The sequence below is a fragment of the Strix uralensis genome, chromosome 36, assembly GCF_047716275.1.
Source record: "Strix uralensis isolate ZFMK-TIS-50842 chromosome 36, bStrUra1, whole genome shotgun sequence".
Lineage (NCBI taxonomy): Eukaryota > Metazoa > Chordata > Aves > Strigiformes > Strigidae > Strix > Strix uralensis.
The window spans coordinates 943,272-957,395 of record NC_134007.1 but is presented as its reverse complement, the minus strand read 5'-3'; the positions used below and the strand labels follow the sequence as shown (position 1 = coordinate 957,395).

The window sequence follows — 14,124 nt, the reverse complement described above, 5'->3', positions numbered from 1 at the left end:
TATCCTAAATTCTCTTAATCTAGCAAAACCCCTGTGTTTAGTCAATTAACCATCCTTTGTTAGAACTGTCTCTATAGGATCAGCTTGACAGGGTTTTAAACCAGCCTTAGGTCGGGACTATACAAGCAGCAGGCTAAGAACACTCTTCAGGCCTGTTGAGCCTCACCCCGGTTGCCTTGGTGATATGACGAGATCGCTCCGTCTTGAACACGTTTCACTAGGCCTTAAAATCTATTTCAAATGCACCAGATTAAATATAATTTATATTTAAAATAATTTAATTTATATTTAACGTTCTTCTACATCCCCTTAGACACGTTGACCCTCGGGGTGGGTGGGATTTGTCGTGGTGGGCTCCAGCTCCTCAGCTTGCCATGGCCACGTCTCCACACCCCTCCTACAGTGCTGGTGGCTTAGAGCAGCCAGCTGAGGGTTTTGGTGAACTCCCTGTGGTGCCGCCAAGATCCACGACATAAATAGACTCATAAAAGTTTACAGACACCAGAACTTCACCCATAAAATCTATTTTTTTTTCTAACTCAGCCCCGGCAGCTACTCCCAGAGCTCCACCAGCATCTAGTCCTGCGGAATCCCTTCCCTCCGTGGCACCCCCCAGTGAGCTCAGATCTTTCCTTCAACTCTTTTTCTCTCTCTTCACAAATATCGTTTCAGTTTGTCACTCTCGACGCCCTGAACATTCTCCTGAAGAAAGAGCAGCCCATCGAAAGCAGACTGTTGCCCTTCGACGCCTGCGTAGCGTGGCTCAAAAACATCAAGTCCATTAAGCCCTGGGTGGAGTGGATCAGTCGGGACAACTACCAGCTTCAGTTCTACCCGGAGAAGAAAAAACTCCTGGACAGTGTCTTGTAAGTTTAGTCACTCTCTGCTGACTTTTAACATCTTTATTGATGCTCTAGACGAGGGGATCGAGTGCTCCCTCACTCAGTTTGCAGATGACACCCAGTTGGGTGGGAGTGTTGATCTGCTCGAGGGTAGGGAGGCTCTGCAGAGAGACCTGGCCAGGCTGGAGCGATGGGCTGAGGCCAACTGGGGGAGTTTCACTAAGGGCAAATGCCGGGTGCTGCCCTTGGGCCACAACAACTCCCAGCAGCGCTACAGGCTTGGGGAGGAGCGGCTGGAGAGCTGCCAGTCAGAGAGGGACCTGGGGGTGTTGATTGACAGCTGGCTGAACAGGAGCCAGTAGTGTGCCCAGGTGGCCAAGAAGGCCAATGGCATCCTGGCTGTGTCAGCAATAGCGTGGCCAGCAGGGACAGGGAAGGGATCTGACCCCTGGTGAGGCCGCCCCTCGGTGAGTGGGTTCAGTTTTGGGCCCCTCACCCCAAAAAGGCCATTGAATGACTCGAGCGTGTCCAGAGAAGGGCAACGGAGCTGGTGCAGGGTCTGGAGCACAGGTCTGATGGGGAGCGGCTGAGGGAACAGGGGGGGTTTAGTGTGGAGAAGAGGAGGCTGAGGGGAGACCTCATGGCCCTCTGCAACTCCCTGAAAGGAGGGTGCAGAGAGGGGGGAGGAGTCTCTTGAGCCAAGGAACCAGCGCCAGGACAAGAGGGAATGGCCTCAAGCTGCGCCAGGGCAGGGTCAGACTGGCTCTTAGGAAGGATTTCTTTGCAGAAGGGGTTGTTGGGCGTTGGAATGGGCTGCCCAGGGCAGGGGGGGAGTCCCCATCCCTGGAGGGGTTGAAGAGTCGGGTTGAGCCAGCGCTGAGGGATCTGGTGGAGTTGGGAATGGTCAGTGTGAGGTTCATGGTTGGACTGGAGGAGCTTCAAGGGCTTTTCCAACCTCAATGATTCTGGGATTCTGTGACTGTAGCACAAGCAAACTCCTCGCTGTCTGAAGGTCAGGTGAACCATAGCCTCACTCCTCCTGAGGAGCCAGAGTCACAAATCTTCCAACAGTCCCCTCCTTCCTGCTCCTTCCTCATTATCACAACCACGGTGGCAAAGTGGCTCCAAAAAACCAAAAAGCGGTGGATGTTTCGCTGCTTAATTCTGGTGGAATTTCTCCTTACTGGGGCCAAAATGCTTTTGGGAGTGGCGCGAGGAGCTCTCTCCTGGGACCACCACACCCAGAAATGGGCTGGTGGTTTCAGTTCGGCCCAAGATTTGTTGAAACGAGCCGCGTAGGCAGGACCACGCCGTGTCTTTCTCCTTCTCATGCTGCCTCAGGAGCTCTCATGTCCTCCTGTGACCACGTGCCCCCGGGGGTGACTCACAGAAACGCCAGTGGGAAGGGACCGTGGGAGGTCTGTGCTCCAACCTAACCCCATCTTTTTCTTTTGGGGGGGGTTTTGGTGTTTTCCAGACATCGCTGGACCTGCACCAACATTGTCTACATGTTGATTGACCACCTGCTGCACAATGAGATGGAAATAGAGGAGAAACTCCTGAGGCTTGTGGTGAAGCAGTTCATCTTCCTCTGGAATGTAGGTGTTCCCCGGGGCATCTCGGGGCTGGAAGCTTGGAAGGGCTCTTCTCTTCCAGAGGACCTCAGGTCCCAGCTGGAAGGAGGGCTTAGGAATGGGAAAAAACTGGAAAAACCATCTAAGAGACAAAGACTATTTATATTCGAGTCTAAAATAAGGATTCGGAATCAAGAGTTCCACGCAGAGACATCCAGACGTGGATCTGCTTAATTCCGCTGTCTAACCTGGTGTCCCTGCAGCGCCGACATCCCATAATACTTGTCCCCTACGTACCTGAGAGACATTTCTGCTGATCTTACGCTGCGTGTTTGCCTTTTGCAGCGCCTCTACGATAAGCCGGGATTTGAGCCGGAGGAGACTTTTGATTTGGTTACGAGAGTGCTGAAGAAATGCAACGAGAACGCTGACGTGGTGTATCTGGTGTAAGTCTGAGCTGAAAAAAAGTTGATTTTGGTTTTTTTTTTCCATCGGTGTGATGTTTGTAAAGGGGGTGGGGGAATATGTCAGCACAAGGGGTGAACTTTGGGCCAGAGGGAGGCCGCGGTGATGAAGCCAAGGGCTGAGAGCCTGTCTTGGAGGTGATCAGTCATCTCTGGAGGAACTTCTCGTAGGGCTGGCACTAAAGAAACCAGCTCCCCTGAGCACCCAGGCTCTCCGTGCCCCTCACCCAGCATCCCGACCGCGGACTGTTGCCTCTCAGGGATGGGATGGTCCTCAGGAGGAGTTTCACTAAGGCCAAATGCCGGGTGCTGCCCTTGGGCCACAACAACCCCCAGCAGCGCTACAGGCTTGGGGAGGTGTGGCTGGAGAGCTGCCAGTCAGAGAGGGACCTGGGGATGTTGATTGACAGCTGGCTGAACAGGAGCCAGCAGTGTGCCCAGGTGGCCAAGAAGGCCAATGGTATCATGGCTTGTGTCAGCAATAGCGTGGCCAGCAGGGACAGGGAAGGGATCTGACCCCTGTGCTCGGCACTGGGGAGGCCGCCCCTCGATGAGTGGGTTCAGTTTTGGGCCCCTCACTCCATAAAGGCCATTGAATGACTCGAGCGTGTCCAGAGAAGGGCAACGGAGCTGGTGCAGGGTCTGGAGCACAGGTCTGATGGGGAGCGGCTGAGGGAACTGGGGGGGTTTAGTGTGGAGAAGAGGAGGCTGAGGGGAGACCTCCTGGCCCTCTGCAACTCCCTGAAAGGAGGGTGCAGAGAGGGGGGATGAGTCTCTTGAGCCAAGGAACCAGCGGCAGGCCAAGAGGGAATGGCCTCAAGCTGCTCCAGGGCAGGGTCAAACTGGCTCTTAGGAAGGATTTCTTTGCAGAAGGGGTTGTTGGGCATTGGAATGGGCTGCCCAGGGCAGGGGGGGAGTCCCCATCCCTGGAGGGGTTGAAGAGTCGGGTTGACCCAGCACTGAGGGATCTGGTGGAGTTGGGAACGGTCAGTGTGAGGTTCATGGTTGGGTTGGAGGATCTTCAAGGGCGTTTCCAACCGAGGTGACTCTGGGATTCTGGGATTCAGGCATCTCAGAAGCTGCTGGTTCTCAAAGTGGTGGTGGGTCACCCTGGTCCTGGACTCACCAGCACCCATCCAGCTCCATCCCCACCCCGGGGCGTACGTTAGGCAGGAGCCAACCTGTGTCCCTCCTCAAATCCGTGCTGAGTTGCCTCTTCTTTTGGCGCTGTCCCTCAGGAAAGGTGTGAAGGAATGCAAGAGCTGCCTGCGGGAGATCACAGAACCAGCCGAGCTGCCCTGCAGCCACATCTTCTGCACCCGCTGCATCCTGGAGTGGGAGAACAAGCAGTGTAAGATCTGCAAGGAGCAATTCCCAGAGGATTACACCCCCACAGCTTCGGAGGCCACAAGGTGACCCAAACCTGCCCGTCTCAAGTGTCTTCTTGTTAAGTATTGGGATGGAAGATGCTGGTGTCCCCTCCCTGATTTGGGGCCTTTGCTCTGCAGAGAGAGGGACATAATTTCCTTCCTTGGTTGGAGGTTGACCACGAGTCTCGTTTTTCTTCTTCCCTCCAGGGAAGCTGTTGCCTGTCACAACAAATTCCGGAGGAAATGCAATTCCTTCTTCGTTGAGTTCATCACCATGTACTTTTTGGGAGACAGAGAGGCGCCGTCTGCCAAAATCATTCAGCAGCTGATAAAGTTTGTGGCTTGCAAACCCAACCCCGAGCATCAGGCACGGAAAAAGGGTAAAAAAAACCTCAGAGTCTTCTCTACCCGGGTCCAACCTCGCACTCTTGGACGTCCCCTGATGGGTCTCTTGTTTCTTTCTTAGTGTACAAGCCGAAAAGTGAGTTGTCACCCTTCGAGGAGTGCATGGACACCAGCCCCACCATCCAGTCGTCCCTCCTGAAGCTGCTGCTGCGCTGCGGGTCAGCCCCGAGGTTGCTCCCCGACGCCGTTGCTGAGCCCCTTGAGCTATGCGGCTGCTGATTCTCCGTGTCCTTTTCTTCTCTAGGTTCAACAACGTCAAGGTTCACTTGGAAGAATACCTGTCCACGATGGAGGAGATAATATCCAACCAGAGTAACATGGACCACTTCTACTTCATGGTGGTGCACTGTCTGGAGGTGAGGCCCCGTTGGGTTGCGAACGCCATAACCTGGAGCCACCACGCCAGCGAAAATCTATTAATCACATTAATTACCCCCCCTCCACATCGTTTTATGGATGAGGAGCCAAAGGAGGGGCTCACCTTAAAGATGAGCAGAAGACACAAGGAAGGAGGAGCTGCTCACTTATAACCCTCCTTTAGATTTAAAAACTGTCTCTCTCTCACAGGATTTTATGTATCCTTCTTCCGAAGAAGACGTCAGCCAGCTCGCAGAAAGCTGCCTCTCCACCGCAGACCTGTCCGCTTCCTGTGAGCCCGAGGCCTCAAAAATTGACACCCTCCAGTTCATCGCCCAGCTCCGGCTCTCCATCAGCCACGTGGCCATCGTGCTTGGCAGACAGATGCTTTCCGGTGAGTTCTTCCGCTTAGCGTCGTGTGAGAACTGCGCCTACCCCTAAAAAGGTCTAGACTAAACACAAAAAAGGTCTAGCCTTGGAGGTTTTTACTGGAAAAACTGGTTTTATGAAAATTGAAGTTGTTTTGGACAAACTTTCCAGCTCTTCAGTCCCCAGACTCACTGTGTTCTCCAAGTGTTCCCCTACGTCTTCAGGGACTTTCTGTACGTTGGCTTGAAGCCACGTTTCAACCTGTGGGGAGAAGATCCTGCTGCAACCTGGATCCTAAACAGCTGGAGGGGCTGCGTTGGGGAAGGCCGTGTGTGACGTGTCGCCGGTGGGGCCTGGGCATAACGAGAAACCTTCTTTCCAGCTGCAGATCCCAATGCACCCGCTGCCGAGGAGAACGAGAAGGATCGAGACCTGGTGAACGCCATGAAGAAGCTGGTGGCGACAGCTCCGACTCCGTGGCCTCAGGTGTTTCTCATCAGAAATCTCTGTGATGTCTATGGGCTCACCTCGACATGGAAGATGCTCCAGGTGGAGAAGTGGATTTTACCCCAAGGGGTAGAAATTTCCCAGGTGGGTTGTTTCTTGAGCCCTAGAACATTTCTCAGGTGGGTTGTTCTGAGCTTGAACCCTAGAAAATTGACTCACGGGGGGTCCCTTCCAGTTGAGGAGAGCAACAGGCCCTTGTAGGGTGCAGTCAACCTCCTCTTCTTACCCTTCCACTTGCTTCTTAGGATAACACCGTGCATCTGTGTTTTCCAGGATAGAAACACCTGGTGGAGCACAACAACCGTGTTTTTGATGCTGGACAAAGCACAGAACCAGCTAAAAAGCAAAGATTCCACAGAAAACCAGAGCTTGACTGTGAGTATCCGTCGTGTCTCTAACAGGAGGTTTCCACAGTTTTTGGTCTGGAAATGTTGCTCGGTCTGGAACTGTTGGTTGGTCTGGAACCTCCTGGAAACAGGAAGTGTTGGTAGGGAGCAGTGGGGGCTCCCTGCTGCCAGGGGACACAAATAAGCCTTTGCATGGCCACTGAACCTCAGTGGTGAAGCCAGAGGAGCCCTGATGGGGAGGTGCCACGGTGGTTGCCTTCGCTTATCTCTGTTTCGTTCAACCTTTGTAGTGTGTCATGAGACAAATGGAGAACATCCTCCGGTTGCCACCGGTCCCAGATGAGCTGCTGGAAGACAAACTGAGGAAGATCATGGATGCTTTGGGTGGTGGTGAAGACCCAGGCCTGCTGGAGGTGGTCTTCCACACCGCGGTCACTCTGGCCCTGTTCCCGAGCCGCATCACTCACCTCCTCAAGAACATCTGCTTCAAGCCTGCCGCGGTGAAGGTGAGTGGTGAGGCCGCGGTGCTCAACTCTCCCCACCCCAACCATCCCGGCGCGACGTGTCCTGGCAGTCAGGCTTCATTTTGGTCAGCGTGTGGCTTTGTAGATCGTTGTTCCTCTTCCTTCTCGTTCCTTGGGCTGAGAATTAACTGGGATCGTCCATCCTGGGTCATTTCAAACGTGGAGGAGGTGGATGGTCTATGGGATGTGCCGGTCTCTTGACTGACTCAAGGGGAGCTGGGGGCCTGGCAGAGCTTCGCTGGCAGAGGTTAGGTGATTTGAAACTGGCTGCTTGTGCCTTGGATGATCGCATGCTTCGCTGGGTCAAAAACTGGCTGATGGCCGGGCCCAAAGAGTTGTGGGGAACAGAGTTAAATCTGGTTGGTGGCCGGTCACGAGTGGTGTCCCCCAGGGCTGGGTTTTGGGGCCACTCCTGTTTAACATCTTTATTGATTATCTAGGCGAGGGGATCGAATGCTCCCTCACTCAGTTTGCAGATGACACCCAGTTGGGTGGGAGTGTTGATCTGCTCGAGGGTAGGGAGGCTCTGCAGAGAGACCTGGACAGGCTGGAGCGATGGGCTGAGGCCAACTGGGGGAGTTTCAATAAGGCCAAATGCCGGGTGTTGCACTTGGGCCACAACAACCCCCAGCAGCGCTACAGGCTTGGGGAGGAGTGGCTGGAGAGCTGCCAGTCAGAGAGGGACCTGGGGGTGTTGATTGACAGCCGGCTGAACATGAGCCAGCAGTGTGCCCAGGTGGCCAAGAAGGCCAATGGCATCCTGGCTTGTGTCAGCACTAGCGTGGCCAGCAGGGACAGGGAAGGGATCTGACCCCTGTGCTCGGCACTGGTGAGGCCGCCCCTCGATGAGTGGGTTCAGTTTTGGGCCCCTCACTCCAAAAAGGCCATTGAATGACTCGAGCGTGTCCAGAGAAGGGCAACGGAGCTGGTGCAGGGTCTGGAGCACAGGTCTGATGGGGAGCGGCTGAGGGAACTGGGGGGGTTTAGTGTGGAGAAGAGGAGGCTGAGGGGAGACCTCATGGCCCTCTGCAACCAGACCTGAAAGGAGGGTGCAGAGAGGGCGAGGAGTCTCTTGAGCCAAGGGACCAGCGCCAGGACAAGAGGGAATGGCCTCAAGCTGCGCCAGGGCAGGGTCAGACTGGCTCTTAGGAAGGATTTCTTTGCAGAAGGGGCTGTTGGGCGTTGGAATGGGCTGCCCAGGGCAGGGGGGGAGTCCCCATCCCTGGAGGGGTTGAAGAGTCGGGTTGACCCAGCGCTGAGGGATCTGGTGGAGTTGGGAACGGTCAGGGTGAGGTTCATGGTTGGACTGGAGGAGCTTCAAGGTCTTGTCCAACCTCAATGACTCTGGGATTCTGTGAATCCCAGCCCGAGCATCCTTCTTCTTGCCCAAGGTCTTCTATCGCTCAGATGATGGCAGAGACGCTCATTCCTGAGCTGGGCTTCCCCTCAGGTCTCTCCGTGCCCGAGTTGTTCCTGTTATTTGAGGGCTGCAGGAAGCAACCAGGACATGGTGCTGCTCTTCTTGGAAGCGAAGGCAACAGCCACCTCTGGATCCTCCCCCTTCCCTTCAAGGCCATGTTTGCCCTGTGGTTTATTCAGTTCCAGAATCGAAACTCATCAATAATTGGGAATCTTGGGGACTCCCTGTCTGATGTGCCTCGCTCCCTTGCTTGCTCCTTGTTCCCTCACCAGAAGTTCCTCCCTGAGGACCGTGGCCGTGCAGGAGGAGCCTTCCTCCCCACTGCTTGCTCCAGAAGCAGAATTCTTCCTCAGATGGGCGGGAAGCGAGCGAGGAAGATGCTGACCCCACGCCTCACTTGCTGTCCCATTTCCTTCCCAAGGGCTCCTACCTTCCCACCATGCCTGAAGACCTGCTTTTTGATGAGAAGAACTGGAAAATTGGGATGACGGATAAAATTTATTGTAAGTATTGGGGGAATCTCGCTGCTCCAGTGCATGTAGGGGACTGTGATCAGCCAGGGGACGGAACGAAGAGTTTGAAGACTCGTCAAGGCCGACTTTGTCTTGTTAAGTCCTTCGTGATCTCCGCTTGGGTGGAGCAACTTTGGGTCCCTTTTTGACGAGCTCTGTGAGAGGCACGTGGTGGGGCTGGATGGTGGGAGGGGGGAGCCAGGCCTGTCACCCTCTCAGTGAGCTTCTGGCCACGTGCCCATCCTGGAGGTTGCTGTGGGAGACGACTGACTAACCATATCCCCTTTCACATGTAGTTTGTCGGTGTGGCTCCCGCTGGGTTGTCACCGAGGTAAGTGTCTCCTTCGGGCCGGTGGTCTCGGCAGCTCTGTCTTCTTGCACTTCTCACTGCAGCTCTGTCACCTCCATAGGAAAAAGCCCAGCTTGGGATGAGCTTCTCAGGTCTTCTTCTGGCTGCCCATGCCCTTTGCACCATCTCGAAATGCATCTTGACCTCGTGGCTGGGCTGTTTCTACTGGGTGGCTGCTGTAGATGCTCCTCTTGTTGCCGTGCTCTCCTCCTGCCCACGTGGACTCCAATGTCACCTCAGTGTCAAGGCGTCCTTTAGCTGCAAGAGCAGCTGCAAGGCTTGGAAACCAGTCCGGTTCTTCTCTGAGCCAATTGGGTTCTTCTCCAAGCCAATTCGGTTCTTCTCCAAGCCAGTTGGGCTCTTCTCTGAGCCATTTGGGTCCTTCTCCAAGCCAGTTGGATCCTTCTCCAAGCCAGCTGGACTTTTCTCTGATGCAATTGGGATCTCCAAGCCAGTTGGGTTCTTCTCTGAGCCAGTTGGGTTCTTCTCCGAGCCAGTTGGGTCCTTCTCCAAGCCAGTTGGGTTCTTCTCCGAGCCTGTTGGGTCCTTCTCCAAGCCAGTTGGGCTCTTCTCCAAGCCATCTGGGTTCTTCTCTGAGGCAGTTGGGTTCTTCTCCGAGCCAGTTGGGTCCTTCTCCAAGCCAATTGGGTTCTCCAAGCCTATTGGGCTCTTATCTGAGGCAGTTGGGCTCTTCTCCAAGCCAGGTGGGCTTATCGCCCAGTGAGGCGCTGGGCTAAGTGGAGCTGGGCTTTGTGTCTCCCTGTGGGAGCAGTGGAGCAAAGCGGGTACTTCCAGGTCTTGGTTAGTCCCCCATAAATTGATGCCTAAACGTGTTCTGCTGGCTGTAGGAAGAACCTGGTTGGTCTGGAGATGTTTCCTCATCGAGACGCATCTCCTGCCTCTCATTAGCTGTTGCGATGACCCCATGTAGAAAGCCAGGGGGAGGACATGGCAACCACCTGGGTGCCCTTGGCTTTTGCTAGATGCCTTCAGCACCCGGTTGGGCTTCCAACATTTCTCACTCCACCCTCGTGTGTCCAAACGCAGTGTGGGCGTCCCACAGTGGTGAAGAAATGCCAGTGTGGTGCTGACGTCGGGGGAATTTGCCACAAACCTGTGCCAGGCTTCATGGAGAAGAAAACGTAAGTCAACCCTCCAGGCTTCGCAGCCCTGGAGGACTTCACCCGTCCACCTCACCCTCCCACAGGGACACAGGCACGGGGAAAATGCTGTGGTTGGCCAAAGCAAAGGTCTCTGTGTCCCGTGGTCCTATCATGGGACCTAGCAGAAGACATGGCGGGTAATTGCTCTTTCTGAACGCAGCACCGAGGACACAACGGAGAAGGGGTACATCCTGGGGAGCCCTCTCTCACGGGGAAACGACCTGGAGAGGTGCCTGTCGCCTGCCTGTGTGGGTCTTGCGAGGGCTCTGCTCCATTCGTCCCTTCTGCTGGGGCTCTACTATGACAAAAAGGTGAGTGGCCACCGCGCCGGGAGGAGCATTCGGCTGAGCTGGGTAGGAGACCTTGAGAGCTCTAACGGAGGAACCTGCCCCATCCCCCAGGCAATTCTAGACCTGATGAAAGAGCAAGTGGAGGATGTGGAGCAGTTCTTCTGGGGCCACCTTCAGAAAGATGTGGAGTGCCTGGCGGAAGCGCTCAACAGGAACACGGAGGATGCCGTGTTGACTGTCCATCTGTTTCTACAGGACCTGATCAACAACCCAGCAGGTAGAGGGATGCTGGGAAGATCTGGGAGGGCACCATCAGGCTCGCGGTGGTTGGATTTTAATTGGGACTGGTGTCATTGGTTTCTCCGAGTCTCCATCCCCAGAAACCACAGAATCCCAGAATCATCTCAGTTGGACAAGACCTTGAAGATCCTCCAGTCCAACCATGAACTTCACACTGACCGTTCCCAACTCCACCAGATCCCTCAGCACTGGGTCAACCCGACTCTTCAACCCCTCCAGGGATGAGGACTCCCCCCCTGCCCTGGGCAGCCCATTCCAACGCCCAACAGCCCTTTCTGCAAAGAAATCCTTCCTAAGAGCCAGTCTGACCCTGCCCTGGCGCAGCTTGAGGCCATTCCCTCTTGTCCTGGCGCTGGTTCCTTGGCTCAAGAGACTCATCCCCCCTCTCTGCACCCTCCTTTCAGGTCTGGTTGTCTCCATCCTGGAGGAGCTGGTGGCTGCAGTGGGTTGTCCCTTCACCTCCTCTTGGCCACCAGAAAGCCACCCAGGATCTTCTTCTGTGCCCCAGCTGCTCTTTGGAAGCCCAACCTCAGATGCAATCTCCTGGGTGGTCCCTGTGGTTTCCTAGGTGGTCCCCGTGGTTTACCCAGGTGGTCCCCGTGGTTTCCCAGGTGGTCCTGTGGTTCCCTAGGTGGTCCCTGTGGTTTCCTAGGTGGTCCCCGTGGTTTCCTAGGTGGTCCCTGTGTTTTCCTAGGTGGTCCTTGTGTTTTCCTAGGTGGTCCCGGTCATTTCCTAGGTGGTCCCTGTGGCTTCCTAGGTGGTCCCCGTGGTTTCCCAGTTGTAGAGGGCGATGAGGTCTCCCCTCAACCTTCTCTTCTCCACACTAAACCCCCCCAGTTCCCTCAGCCACTCCCCATCACACCTGTGCTCCAGACCCTGCACCAGCTCCGTTGCCCTTCTCTGGACACGCTCGAGTCATTCAATGGCCTTTTTGGAGTGAGGGGCCCCAAACCGGTGGGTAGACAGGGAGGGCAGCGAGCTCATTCAAAGCCCTCAGAGCAGCTTCAGGGCGTGAGCAGGTTGGGAGATAGTTTGCTCCAAGTAGGCCTCTGTGTCACCCCTTCTGCTCTCCTTTCCTCTTATTTCAGCATCATCTTACTCCTTGCTGTCGGGAAACCCAACAAAGCTCTGGGCAGACCCCAGGGTCTACAGGGTAAAAGCTCACGTATTCCTTTGTGTTTTCTACAGATGAGGGTGTAGCCTTGAGCGTCCTGCCTGAGAAAGAGGACCGAAAAGAATGGGAAACCTCCTTCAGAGCCGTGGCTCAGCCCTTCTTCCAGGTACGCCCACACCCAGCTGCTGCTTGTGGACCTCACGCAGCCAAAGCGCCGCTTCGCTGGTGAGCACGGCCACGTCCGGACGTGCCTGCTGGGCTCAGGGCGTTCCAACGTGGGAGAAAAAGAGACTCGTCCCCTCTTTTTTGAACTGGGACCTTGTCGCGCTGCGGTCTCCTGCTCTGCTCCTGTGGAGCATTGGCTTGTTGGTTGCTTTTGAGATGACGATTCGGATGGTCCTTGGGAACCAGTTGGGTTTCTCCCCGGGTTGTCCTTGTCCCTTTGGTGGCAAGTTCTCACCACGGCCCCCGCTTCTCCACAGCTCATGTTGCTTTTCCTTGCTCTAAGACCCCCCTGAATCCCCCTTGGGCTGCTTGAGTAACGAGGGGTGGATCCTAACAACCCTTTGGGTTCTTGCAGAAATTGGAGCAGAGGCTTAATTCTGTCAAGGAGCAGAGGATGAATGAATGTCCCCATGGCTCCAACCTCCTCTTGAAAATAGCTTATGGCCAGACGCTGCCTTTCGAAGACGTGCCGAGGGAGGGCTTGATCAACCAGCCTTGCATGTGGAAATTTGAGCAGAAAACAACCATCCAGTCCTTGATGCATTTCCTACAGCAGGAGGATGGAGAAGGCACTGAAAGCTCATACCCCATTCTGCTGGAGCTCCTGTCCAAGGTTTGCTCTGGGAACATCTCCTCTCCTCCAAAACACGTGCAGGCGCTGAGTCGCTTCAGCCTGGTTGGTGGCCAGGGGGCACTGGGGTCATTTTTTTCCATCCCCGTGTTTCTTTGGAGCATCCAAACAAGACAAGGTCCTCCTCCGGGTTCCCCCGCGGTGCCAGATGGGATCCCTGTCCCTTGAATCACGCTGAATTTTTCTCTTCCAGCTTGAGAACATCCAACACGTCCGATACCTGCCCGACATTCTCCGTCTGCAGAACGCCCTGATCCACTTCTTCCAAAACAGCCATAAAGGGGAAAGTTACACAGTCCGACAATTCCTGGATCAGCCAGAACTTTCAGGTGCCATAGGGAATTCCGTCATGCCTGGGCCACAGGCGTTAGACACCCCTCAGCACCCAGATGTTCCGCTGAGAAGCTGCTGCCTGTAGTTTGCGTGATGGGGCCAACCCAGCCAACATCGAGGCTGGGGGTGCCTCTGTGGGAGCAATTTTGGGGGGCGATTTAGGAGAGGTCAGAGGCATCGAGGTGGATCCAGAGCAGATCCTTTCTCCTGGGGCATTTGGTGCTTGGTGAGGTTCTTCTCGACAGGGGTGAGACGGGGCTTTTCAGCTCTGAGGTCGTGGCGCCCAGTTGCTTGATGCCACGCGCGGGCTCAAAGCCCAGCTCAAGCCAACGCGCAGCATGGGGTGACACCTCCGGTGATGGAGAGGTCCTTTGGCCTGACATGTCTCCTGGGAGGGGGCCTTGATGGCGCTGTTTTCTCCTCTCCCTTTTTCCACAGATGACCAGCGTTTGGCTTTCAGCAGAGCTATCGAGACGATACGGAAAGTTTGGAGAAATATTAAGATGAACCCGTCCATCTTGGGTATGTGGTCATGTCCCTCTTCCCTTGGCCAGTTCTTCTGGAGGTGCTCCGAGGCTGAGTTGCTTTCTGCAACTACCCTTCGTAGCAAAATTTCTGAGCTTTCTTGCTTTCCATTTGCTAAAACCGAATTAAAACCTCTTCTGAAAATACAAAACCTAATAAAAACCCCGTCCAAGGCCTCAACGAAAGGGATAATTGATCCGTGCCATGGTAAAAGACCGTTCTGCCCTTTTTTTCCAGGCATCACTGTCCTGCCGGACCTCTCACCAGACATCAACACCAACACCGCTGTCCTGCACCTCCTCCCCACCCAACCCTCCATCAGCTACCTGGTGACCAAGTTCCTCATCCAGTTGCAAAACAGCTGCGTCAACACGGCCGCAGGGGTCACCAGGGAGAAGCAGCGGTGGGTCTCAAGCCGCTCACCCCTCGGCCTTCTCCATCTCTTCCACCCTCCATTAAAGGCTCCGCGAGAGGCTCTCGGGGCTTCCAGGGGAGCCGTGGTG

At 55.1% G+C, this 14,124-nt stretch overlaps 1 protein-coding gene and 1 pseudogene across 5 annotated transcripts in view; both read left to right on the top strand.

Moving 5' to 3' along the window:
- Positions 1-14,124, top strand: part of LOC141937025 (scavenger receptor cysteine-rich type 1 protein M130-like) — a 275,156-nt pseudogene that overhangs the window by 115,716 nt on the left and 145,316 nt on the right.
- LOC141937006 (E3 ubiquitin-protein ligase rnf213-alpha-like) overlaps positions 1-14,124 on the top strand; it is a 54,639-nt gene that overhangs the window by 36,566 nt on the left and 3,949 nt on the right. For 2 of the 5 annotated variants that reach the window (XM_074854421.1, XM_074854420.1), the window contains 21 exons: positions 673-866; positions 2,320-2,440; positions 2,762-2,862; positions 4,119-4,292; positions 4,458-4,630; positions 4,717-4,813; positions 4,900-5,011; positions 5,223-5,406; positions 5,764-5,972; positions 6,162-6,263; positions 6,526-6,741; positions 8,601-8,682; positions 8,988-9,022; positions 10,088-10,182; positions 10,364-10,514; positions 10,605-10,770; positions 11,982-12,073; positions 12,488-12,745; positions 12,957-13,092; positions 13,535-13,618; positions 13,859-14,024. In XM_074854421.1, coding sequence (XP_074710522.1) covers positions 673-866; positions 2,320-2,440; positions 2,762-2,862; positions 4,119-4,292; positions 4,458-4,630; positions 4,717-4,813; positions 4,900-5,011; positions 5,223-5,406; positions 5,764-5,972; positions 6,162-6,263; positions 6,526-6,741; positions 8,601-8,682; positions 8,988-9,022; positions 10,088-10,182; positions 10,364-10,514; positions 10,605-10,770; positions 11,982-12,073; positions 12,488-12,745; positions 12,957-13,092; positions 13,535-13,618; positions 13,859-14,024 — 2,948 coding nt within the window. Of the gene's footprint in view, positions 1-672; positions 867-2,319; positions 2,441-2,761; positions 2,863-4,118; positions 4,293-4,457; positions 4,631-4,716; positions 4,814-4,899; positions 5,012-5,222; positions 5,407-5,763; positions 5,973-6,161; positions 6,264-6,525; positions 6,742-8,600; positions 8,683-8,987; positions 9,023-9,101; positions 9,976-10,087; positions 10,183-10,363; positions 10,515-10,604; positions 10,771-11,981; positions 12,074-12,487; positions 12,746-12,956; positions 13,093-13,534; positions 13,619-13,858; positions 14,025-14,124 lie in introns of those variants that run through there. The other 3 variants (XR_012626859.1, XM_074854422.1, XM_074854423.1) reach the window with 3 other exon arrangements.